Below are 12,026 nucleotides of genomic sequence, written 5' to 3' on the forward strand. Positions count from 1 at the left end.
TGAGCCAGTTCAATCCAGTGCCTACCTTTACATAATGTTCCTTTATGTTCATTCCATCAAATTCTCCACAAATAAGAATATCAAACTAATTCTAAATTGTAATCAGCAGTAAAAAATTGTAACTATTGTAATTTTAATCTACTTATATATCAAATTGTTAATATTCAGAATTAACTTGACTTGTCATATATCATGTACAATGATCTACAGTGACGAAATAAATNTTTGCACTTCTCATATGTTCTGATCATCTTATCATTCTTGATTTAACAAGCCTAAATGATGAAGAGCATACATTCTTGTTCCTTATTTTACATTGCACCCCATCCTACTGCTACTTCTTCTCTCTTAGGACACAGAGGAATGCACATTCTCAGCACTTGAATCTCAGATATCCTTGATGGAGCTGGAGCTCTCGGTGATGAAAATTTAGAGGTGACTCGTCCAGATGAAAGAAAATTTTAAACGAGAAAAAACAGTTTGAAAAAGGATATGGTTAATCAAATAGTTTCTCCATTCTGTTAGTTTAGTTGCTATAACACTTTGCTATAATAAACAAACATGAACAGCTTCTAGCTACAATATAAACCATTACATCAGAAACTTAAAAGCATTTCAACTCTAACGAAATACAGTGCAGCATGCAACACTGGACTCCGTCTTAATGCACAAAATTTGAGAAGTTGCTGTATTCCTTTCACCTCACGAAGTTCTTTATCACTTATGTTTATATCTCCTTAATGACCTTCTTCCACTTCTTCACGTCCTTCCTTGCATTCATTCTGGGGGATAGGATTGAAATTACTTCCTGTAAAATTAATTTGGAACAATATATTTGAGCAGAAGTATCATGACTCTCCTGAAAGGAAAGAGCTATCCATTCAGTTAGCATTATATTCGGGACATTTCTGCAGCCTACTTGTATCAAGTTCACTCTTCTCTTTCAGTTTATATTATACATCTTAATACATGTAAATATTACTGAATAACTGCAAGACATATCCATATATCACAAAGTATTTTGTTACCTCATATTAAACAGACAATACTTTAGTTCTGGGAGATTTTGCCTCTAATTTAGTTGCATATTGGTATAAGTTTCTGTAAAGAATAAAACAACATTACTTACTTATACATTTTAGCGGCCTCCGTAGTCTAGGGGTAACGTTCCCACCTCATGACTCAAGGTACGTGGGTTCAAACCCGGCGGAGGTCATGGAATTTTTAAAGGGCGGAAAAGTTCAGGGAACAAGTCCTCCGGGAGGGACTTTAAGCTGTGTGTCCTGTGTCATAGGCTTATGGCACGTAAAAGAATCTCATGTCTTTAGGAGACCTCTGAGCTAAATTACAGGCCCTTTCCCGCCCAAGTAGTCTCCAATGCCTCTGGTGGATGGGGGAAGCATCGAGGTACCGGGGGCCGACCTCGTTGTCTCTACTGGGGCTGATGGCATGCACCGTTACCGTTAGGGTATGGCGACAGTAGAAATTAAAAAGGGGGACGCACAATGGACCAATAACTGGTCTAAGTGCATGGGGGAACCCACCCCCTCCCATAATACATACATACATACATACATACTTACACATTTATTCCTATGCTACAAGCCAGAAGGTCATCGGTTTGAGTCATGATGAGGTGGATTTTATCAATTTACCTAATCCTTCTAGCTACACTATGGCCCTGGGGTTGACTCAGCCTCTAACAGAAATGACAAAGAGGAAACTTCTTGGGGGGGGGGGGCTGCTGGCACATAAGCTTGACAACCTTACTACCCTCTGTAAACCGATTGTGTAGAGAAAATGTGGGAGCCTCAATGTCTCACAAACCTATGGGCCTTCATGGCCTGTTACAGGAATAGCATTATCATTTTTTACCATCAAGGAACAGGACTACCTTCAGCACTCCCCTCACCTGGATGCCCTTTGCCAGTGCCAGGTCTAGAGCTGTGTTATGGTAAACATTGCATGCAGTCAATTCTGCTCCTGAATCCATCAAGAGCTTTACAACATCCTGATGACCTGATAGAACAGCCTGCATGAGGCATGTTTGTCCATGACGATCTATGCAGTTTAACAGTGCACCTCGCTCCAGCAGTTTCTTGAGAATTTGAACTGAGCTTCCCATTACCACTGGGAAAAATACAAGAATATATGTTTTACTATAATAATATTTCTCACATTTTTTGTGCATTTATGTTTAAAACCCATGCTTTAATCAATTTCTGCCTCCACACCAAATGTTTATCTTACTCCAACTTCAAAGCCACAAACTCTTTTGCTGACAAGTACTCTCAAGAATATGATGCTATTATCCCTAGCATACAGTGTTAAAATCTTCACAGGAAGAAGTGAAATATTTTCAGAATATAAATATATATTTATTTATTACTTAGTTAACACAAATTTTCAGATTTTGGACTTCTGGATTGAGACACCATGTAGTCTTGTAGATGGACACCAAGTTTTCAGAGGAATGTACGCTTTCAACCAGTCAAAGTGAATAAGATGAGAGAAAGAATACAGACCTCAGTTCAGGGAAGCAGGAACAATGAACAAGGGACGTGTCTTTCCTTACAATTCTATGTCAGTCCTGTGATGATAGTCTGTGGTTCCTAAAAAAGGAATTTTCTCACATTTCCTGTTCAGTATTCCTATTGAACCAGACTGGGTTCTGTCTCCAGTCCCTGTTTTATGAATCTGATGACTACCTCCTTTACATCCTGTCTCCATCACTTAAACACATCTTCACTTTAAAAATTTTGACCCTGCAGATGGAGCAAGCACCTTCCTCTGAGCCACTGGTGTCTACATTCAAAAGTTCAAGGTCTCATAACCCACAAGACTATAGTCTAAATATCACTGCCATGAAAGCCTAAAATCTTTAAGAAACATGCTTCTTTTTCTATGAAAGTTGTTAGTTCACAAATTTCAGTGACTGGAAGTCTATACATTAAAAAGACAGTTCTTTCTTCAATTCCACCAACCTCCTCTCATAAGTGGTGTCCACTGTTCAATATCCTTGGCTTCTATGTCTGCACCCTCATGCAGAGCAAGCTCTACTGTCTCCATCTGTGACCCATCGACTGCATAATGCAGAGCAGTGCAACCACTCCTGTGCCCATACATCACATAAACCTATCAGATTCTGAAAACCTGAAAAACATATCTGCTTCCCTAAGCCTGCATATATGATTTACCTCACCACTACAATCTGTGACAGTTTTACAGTAGAACGTAATGGAAAATTATTAGCAGGAAGAGATTTTTAGAATAAGACCTAGCAGAGACAGGACTGATTGAAAACAGATTTCTTTTTAGGCAATGCTCAAATACGGCTGTAATGGTAGGGAGAAACAGAAATTTCTGTGATAATCCTGTACCAAACACACCCATCAAATAACGAATTGTTCACAGTTAAAATTAGACTCCATCTGTATGACCTGTCACAGATATTCCAGCTTGCCCCACGCTCTATCAGCAGCTGTGCAATGCCCGTTTCTCCTTTGAAGCATGCCATCATGAGAGCTGTTCTACCAGTTCTGTAACTGGTCACATTCACATCAGCCCCCACACTCAGCATCAGGCTCACCATCTGTGGGTCCCCACGTGATACTGCCTGCATAAGTGGGGACATGTCCATAGGGTTGAAGATCTCCACAGAGCCATACCTAGGATCATTATTGTTGTTAGTTTACATAAGAAGCTTTATCAACTGCATATGTTACCCTTATATACACAGCACTGAATGGGAAGACAGCAGAGAATGGTGAATTGGCAAGTATGTGAAAGGAATCATTCCTGGTTCAATTTAAGATATTATCCAGGTATTTGCCTGGAGTAACTTAGGAAAACCACATAATACTTGAGTCAGGATAGCTGCTCTCTGCGTTGAAATTTTAAACACAGAGTTCCCAAACATGAATCAAGGGTGGTAACCATTCTACTGTGAGATTCAATATTGATGGATGACAAATTCAGAAAAAAAGCAGTTGCAGTACATCAAAATAGCATTCCAATATTGATTCCAGGAGACTTAGGAAAGCCATAAGAAACCACAGCCAGGTGAAATATAGCTTGTCTCTAGGCCAAGATCTGAACTCAAGTCCCCACTCATATGAACCAGAAATGCTTACCACTATACCGCATTACAAGACCCAGCCCCACTATGGCCCTGGGGTAGACGCAGCCTCTAAAAGAAATGGGTACCAGGAATCTTCCTGGGGGTAAAGCCAGCCAGCGCATAAGGCTGATAACTTCACCGTCATCTGTGAGCTATTTGTCTAAAAAATGAGGGAGCCTCAACATCTCACAATCCTATGGGTCTCCATGGCCTGTTACAGGGATAGATTTATTTTTACATTTATATACATGTACATATATAAAAATAAAAATAAACATAAAAACATGTGTGTGTGTGTGTGTATATACATACACACACACACACATATATATATNGTGTGTGTGTGTGTATACATATATATATATATAAACTGCAGGCAGCAGATATTAAATATTTTAGAAGTTTGATTGTTGATACAAAATGAGACAACCTAAAAGTGAGGAGATGGAGAAAATATTAATACATAAAAAAAATATGATATGAAAATGACTGTGTCCTGCTATGTGACGCATGTACAGGTACAAAACACTTCAGAGGAAGCTAATGACTCCATCTTCAGGTCTTCTATTCTGAAGATACAAGCAGCAAGTTCATCTGAAATGCTGGTATCGTTCTATCAGACTACACAACAAAAAATGCCAGAGGAGACTAACTTTCATATTCATAGTTGTGAGGACCTGGAATGTAAAATAGCATGACACTTTAAAAACCAGCAAACTTAAGGTTTGACTGTATTAAGAAAATGAAAGGACATGATATTCTAAATGGGTGTAGGAACTGCAACTTGGCAGTACAGCTATAAACATTTGAATGACTAACATTCCACTGGATGAATTAACTGGACAGAGTAATTTATGTGATCAGTAAGAACTTTCTGATTTAGGAATGTGGAAGCACAGACTACAGTGAAAACCTTCATGCAATAGTCACCTTGCAGATACACCATAACACAGATATCTATATTTCATATTACCTATTTGTAAGAATCTTCTTTGCAACTTTTGGTTGGCCATATTGAATTGCCCTATATAGGTTCACAATTGCCACCTTATCTTCTGAAAAAAAAACAGGTTAACCATGTAGTCATTTGAAAGTAAATCTGTAATAATCAAATAATGTAGGATGAAATAGGCGAAGCATGTATATATATGCATGGTAGAAAATGAAGGTTTCAGACAAAGATTTGTCTGGAAAACATGAGAAGAGGAGGCCAATTTAACTCTTGAAGGAGAGGAGAGGAGAGGAGAATGAGAGACATTACATGTAAGGGTGAGGGGACAGAAAAATTTTCTGGCTTTGAAGGTTCCCAGACAATACCCTCTTCACTTTCGTGTAGGGGTATGTCTCAAAAGGTGATAAAGCTTTCAAAAGGTAAAGCTGTCACTGTGTTTAAGTAATTAAGCACTATGCCATGAAGGCATATAGGTGAGTCGATGTATAGATCCACATTTTCTTGACCTTGGCATTAGCCGGTGGCAAGTGGTCAGCTTCACGCCCCGGCCGCTTAACCCCCGGGGAAGGAGCCCCAAGTACCCATTAAACAGGAGGTTGGGTGGACCCAGTGCGGGTCTGGACGATGTGAAGAAGAGAAAATTCTTGACCGTATCGGGACTCGAGCTCTGACCCCTCATTCGTCCAGCCTGTAGCTCAGTCACTATACCGACTGAGCTATCCCGGCTCTTGAGGTTAAGGCTTTAGGAAGCAAAAAGTAAAAGGTCAGGGCATGGACGTTGTTATGGGCAGAGAAGAAAAATTCAGAAGCAGATGATCAGAATGAAGTTTGGTATTAATACTGGAAGTCAAAGTCAAAGTCACATTGCGACTAACGGTCGGTCAGTCTGTCTTGGTATCAAGCACAATCTTGGGCTTATGACCAGATATTTATTACAGTTTGAAAGTTACGGTCCTGTTTTTGTGGGGAGCCCTCTCAAACGAGAGACGGGTCCGTCTTTTGCATACACTGCTGGCCCTTGCTATGCGGTCTTTCTCGGGTCGGAGTCCCTTGGGAATCGCGACCATATTTTACTGTCTCAGATTTGAGACCTCCCTTTTCGTCGCCTCCTATGAGTCACAGGGTCATGATGGAGGTATTCGACCCTGCCTACACACGGATTTTAACATTTGAAGTCAAAGTGAAAGTCACATTGAGACTGACGGTCAGTCAGTCAGTAATTCTTGGTGTCGAGCCCCATCTGGGGCTCATGACCAGATATTGATTGCTGTTTGACAGTTACAGTATTCTTTTCTTGGGGCGCCCTCTCTGACGAGAGGATGGGTCTGTATTTTGTATATGCTGCTGGCTCTTGCCAGCTCAGTCTTTTTCGGGTCCGAGTCCCTTGGGATTCGTGACCATATTTTACTGTCTCAGATTTGAGACCTCCCTTTTCGTCGCCTCCTATGACTTGCAGGATCACGGTGGAGGTATTCGACTCCGCCTCCACACGGATGCCTCTAACATTTGAAAGGCTTATGAGTGAATTTATAACACCTCGGCACGGAACACAGGAAACATAACCTTTATTGTTAAGGAGACATGTTTACTGCTCCGTTACTTAGAAATGGACATCCTTCTGTTCCATGGGTACGCTTCGCGGGAATATGTTTACCGAGTCGTTACCTAGGAATGGGTATACAGCATCACAGTATCAATTTACAAGACCTGCTCCAAGGAGATGAAATAGTTACTCGCGTAATATCGTGGCCTCTAAGGCTGTGTATATATTCTTATTCGCCTGCAAGAGAGTTTGCAGTACCAACAGGCACTAAAGCACACTACATGTGCAGAAACTGGTAACTTGTGGCAGCGTGCAGATTGGCTTCTTTGCTCGACGTCTTATTTTCCATACTACACCAATCTTAAAGCAAGAAATTAATTTGGTAGCATTCGGTTTCATGTGGATACGCCAGGACATAAAATGGCGTTCAGAATTTGGAGCTGTAGATGTGAAGGATCTGATTGTATTCAATGTACGCAAACAAAATAAATTCACATATTGTAAATGAGCTTAATTACCTTTTTTCTTCATCAACAGATTTAATTTCTTCATTTTTGTGTGTTAGGTTGTCTTTCGTTTCTGTTTTCTTTGAGTTCGTGGCAATTCAACATGGTTTCGAATGAGATCGGTGAATATATTATCTCTATTACTATCAAACTTATGTTCTTTTTATTGACAACAATAAGAGTCTGCTATAAAATAATTTTTCTAACATAAATATGTTTAATCCCGTGTGGAGGCTGGCCGATACCTCCACCGTGACTCTGCGAGTCGTAGGAGGCGACGAAAAGGAAAGTATCAAATATAAGACAGTAAAATATAGTTGCGAGTTCCAAGGGACTCGGATCCGAGGAAGAGGGCGCTGGCAAGGACCAGCAGCATAAATAAATGACAGACCCGTCCTCTCGTCAGAGAGTGCGCCCCACAAAAACAAGACCGTAACTGTCAAACAGCAATAAATATCTGGTAATGAGCCGCAGATGAGGCTCGACACCAAGACCTACTAACTGACTGTCTTTTACTTTGATTTATCTAATATAAATATATATATCCCACAAATCGACCATAACTTCATACAATACAACCTGAACAACAAACGAAATTACTGAACTAGGGTCCATGAAGGTTCCGAGTTCAATTAAAACAAATCAAATATAAGAGAGTAAATGTGAGGCAAAATCATTAATTTCCACCAAAACTTAAAATGATTATGTTACATTTGCAAGGTAAAAATACCAATGCTCTGTACCAATTCAGAACTCAGTCTGAAATTTAATCTTCAAGCATTTGACGAGAACTCTACCTACGTTGTACAATACAAAGAAAACCGGACATTTACCCAAGAAGCGAATGAGATTCGAACCTGCAATCCTAGATCATATATTCTCTGATGTACTGTCCGGGCATTTGTTTGCGGGACTTCGAAGAGAGTCACGAAACCCCCCACAACTGGAACGTACCACGAACTTGCTCAGTACAGGGTGGATATAAATCCTTACCGTACTTAGCGAGTATTTATGAATAAATATACCGATTTCCTGCACTCCACAAACGGAAAGTTGGAGAAGGGAAAGTCTTGGTCGAATAACTGGATCTAGAAACCCGTATGAATGGACTTGCGTAGTCAGTGGAAAAGTAGGTTCGTGCTTGCAACGGGAACATGTGCTTCTTGCGCTGATGACTAACTGGGTTCACACGCGCGTCTTCAAGTGAATGAAGACTGCATTGTTGTATGCCGGAACTGCATAACTTCTCTGTGTTAGGTGCAGGGGCAATGAACTGAAGGACAGGTGTGTGGGGTAAGGATGCCTCCCACCGTGCATGTTGTTGTTGGGTCAGATATTAATGACTGGTGTCTCACGGACTGCTTAATTGAGAAAGGAGGCTTCTGTGCACTAGTTGTAACAGACAGTTGATACCTCAGCGAGGTATCTTCATGTGATCTGTTCGACATCAAAACTGGTAACAGTTACCTTTTGTTGTAGCGGCGAGCTCTGGGCTCCATGGGCCGTCTCTTTCAGAAGTGGTAACCTTAAGCCTAAAATGGTAGCACTCCTGTGGTCCAAGTCCAGTTACCTCACATTTCGTTCGAAACCCCCTTTAAATAGAAAATAGTAACTTTATATTTTGTTATCAAGTAATTTGTATCATCATAAAATTAAATTACTTCACTTGGTATAAAAATTTATTGAAAGCATGGGTATCCACGGCCTGTTACAGGGATAACTTAGCTTTTTACCGTCATGTAGTTAAGATATAAAACGAACGCTGTCCAATAATGGCCGAAATATATATAGGCTTTTTAAATATTAAATCGTTTCACTTGATGGAACCTTGATACTTATTAATTCATTTGAAAGTGGAGCGGAGCAGATTGCCTCTTATAAAAATACCGAACATATGTTGAAAACAGAATTCAGTAACTTTGTAATGATGACGTAACAACCTACGTCACCAACTGACGATGACGAATACTCGTTCGCAAGGTATATGGAGTTTATGTGATTTCATAAATGGAGATGACGTACCAGTAGACAGGGATCCAGCCCTGGAGCCTGTCCTTGATATGTACTGTGTACCTCGGTCGACAGATGTCCTTATCTTTGCCGCAAGGAGGTCCTTCTTCCTCGTCCCATGAAAAAGTTATGGAGGAAGAAGTGGAACATAGGACCCGCAGCGTAGGCACGGTGCTCTCCATCGCACCTTGAGGTACGCATTAAGCAGATGAAGGAAAAACAAAACAATACAATATCAATAATAAAACTACAGAATGTTGCGTTCGGGTAACACTCCTGTTTCATTTTGCAGAGATGTCTGGTTCAGTCCTGGGCCCGAAGACCGGTGCTCTTCACTGTTCTTCGTCTTAGTTTTACTCAGTCCCTGCAGGAAAATGATGGGATAGTATCTCAAATTAAGGCCAATGTCTTTTCCTTCCTAATTCGGCATTCGCTTTTCACCCTCCCATTGGATGTCACATTGTGTGAGTCCCCTTCAGCGCCGTTAAACATCGACAAATAAATAAATGTAAACAACTGCAACGCTTCAAGAAATTCTGTGCAATGTCACAGGAACTATCAAGAATCTGCGTCGACACTACAGTTCACAATTTTGTGTTCAGGCATTTCAAGCCAGTACGCATTATCATGGGGCACGCTGTAGCGTACTTGATTGAGGCACTATGCTACAAGCCGGAAGGTCGCGACATCGAATCCCGATGAGGTGGATTTTTTCAATTTACCTAATTCTTCCAGCCGCACTATGTTCCTGGGATCGACTCAGCCTCTAGCAGAAATGAGTACCAGAAATATTCCTGGGGCTAAAGGGCGGCCGGCGTGTAAGGCTGACAACTTCACCGCCATCTGTGAGCCGATTCTCTACAAAATGTGGGAGCCTCAACGTCTCACAACCCTATGGGCCTCCATGGCCTGCTACAGGGATACCTTTACCTTACCTTAACTTTTACGAAATTATCATAACCTATATCTTCCACCTGTGTATGCCCCATATTAAAATTAGGTAATGGAGTTTGTACAGATAGTAACAGTGATAATAATCATCATAACAGTAACAACAACAACCGTTTAGGCTTCAGTTTCTCACAGTGTACTTTCACAGAGACAAGTAGTTTTCACATTTGAGTACCTCAAGGTGGTGTGTCTCATAACTACTGTCTTATGGAACGTAACGCTGTGTGTTCTGATAAAACCTTACTTCTCTATCCTGAAGATGGAAATATCATGTTCCTCCGAAACGTAGGTAAATTTCCACCAGACTGCAAGTCGTCATATTCAGAAGACAGTGATCTTCTTAAACTTTACAAGATTTATTAATATTATTCATAACCTGTATGTAAAATATGGCTTGAACCTGTCTTGCTTTGTGCTCCATATATACAATTATGATTCTCTAACAATCAAGACATGAATATTAAGAGGGTTTGTCTTATTCTTACCCTGTCGAAAATGAGTGGTGGTGGTACTTGCTAGCGATATGGCGTCTTGTTTTCAGATTGTCTCCATGGATACGGCACACTCTCCGCCAACACATACCGAACATCTGAACCGGTTAGGCCCGATATATGAAATTCAGTTTCCCGTAAACCAGCTGTCATGTGCGAGTTAGTGTTGCATGTCAATCCAGTAAAATGACTGGTTACCAGCCTGACGACCAGTGTTCCCTTCTCTGCAGGCGCAGATCGGCCCAGCCTCACATGATCACCCGTTTCTGTACTGCTATAGGCACAATGAAATGCATGGATCGAACATCGTGGTGGAGGGTTCGGTTCCAGGTTGAGCCATTCGAACCTTTCCCCTCCACCACCACGTTCTGAATGGCTCTGGCGTCAAACTGCTTGCTTTCTAGTGGGTACTATGAGTTCATTTCTAGAAGTAAAGTGACAGGAGCGTGAAGCTGCAAAATGACAGCAACTTCACTAGTGTGAGGTCAGACACGGTGATAATTTTATTTATATATATATTTATTTATTGATTCATTTATGACGGTGCACAAGTCGGAAGGCCGCGGTTCAAGTCCCATTGAGGTCACTGGATTTTTTAGTTGACCTAATCCTTGTAGCCGCACTATGGCCCCGGGGTCGACTCAGCTTCTAACAGAAATGAGTACCAGCAATTAATTAATTAATTTTCCTGGGGAGTAAAGCGCGGCCGGCGCGTAAGGCTGACAACCCTGCCGCCATCTTTGGGCCGATTGTCTAGATAATGTGGGAGCCTCAACGTCTCACAACCCTATGGGCCTTCCCGGCCTGTTAAAGGGATAGCTTTACTTTACTTTATGACGGTGCTCAGAATATTTTGACCGAAGAGAGATGAAGTGACAGGACGTTGGAGAAAACTGCATAATGAGGAGCTTCATAATTTGTACTTTTCGCCAAGTATAATTAGAATGATCAAGTCAAGGAGGATGAGGTGGACAGGATATGTAGCACGAATTTGAAGAAGAGGAATGCATTTAGGATATTGGTGGGTAGGTCAGAAGGAAAGAGACCACTAGGACCACCAAGAAATACGTGGGTGGCCAACGTTAAAGTGGATCTTGGAGAGATAGGATAGGATGGGATGGATTGGATTGATCTGGCTCAGGATAGAGTCCAGTGGAGGGCTCTTGTGAACACGGTAATGAACCTTCTGGTTCCGTAAAATTCTGGGAAGTTCTTGAGTAGCTGCAGAATTGGCGGTTTCTCAAGAAGGGCTGAGCTCCGTGGAGTTGGTCAGTTAGTATCCATGCATTTTTTGTGGTATTCTGTGTTATAACATTGAAATCTTTGGTAGATGGGTACAAGTGTTTCAGAAGAACATATTCCCTCCAACTTCAGTGTACAAATGAGCTGTTTGTGGAAATTTGCTGATTATAGAGAAGTGGAAGGAAAAGGAAACGAGTCACGGAGGAGATGG

The 12,026-nt window shown here is 41.2% G+C and overlaps 1 protein-coding gene across 1 annotated transcript; it reads right to left on the bottom strand.

Annotated features, from left to right (window-relative positions):
- Positions 1-675: 675 nt before the first annotated feature.
- Positions 676-7,166, bottom strand: LOC111870955 (fibronectin type 3 and ankyrin repeat domains protein 1). The gene is made up of 6 exons (XM_023863632.2): positions 7,134-7,166; positions 5,094-5,175; positions 3,441-3,668; positions 2,985-3,112; positions 1,913-2,130; positions 676-808 (listed from the first exon to the last, which is right to left on the bottom strand). Exons 1-6 carry the CDS (start codon positions 7,144-7,146, stop codon positions 728-730), a joined length of 750 nt encoding a protein of 249 aa, XP_023719400.1. The 5' UTR covers positions 7,147-7,166; the 3' UTR covers positions 676-727.
- Between the last annotated feature and the right edge of the window lie 4,860 nt (positions 7,167-12,026).

This window comes from Cryptotermes secundus, unplaced genomic scaffold, assembly GCF_002891405.2.
Source record: "Cryptotermes secundus unplaced genomic scaffold, Csec_1.0 scaffold1044, whole genome shotgun sequence".
NCBI lineage: Eukaryota > Metazoa > Arthropoda > Insecta > Blattodea > Kalotermitidae > Cryptotermes > Cryptotermes secundus.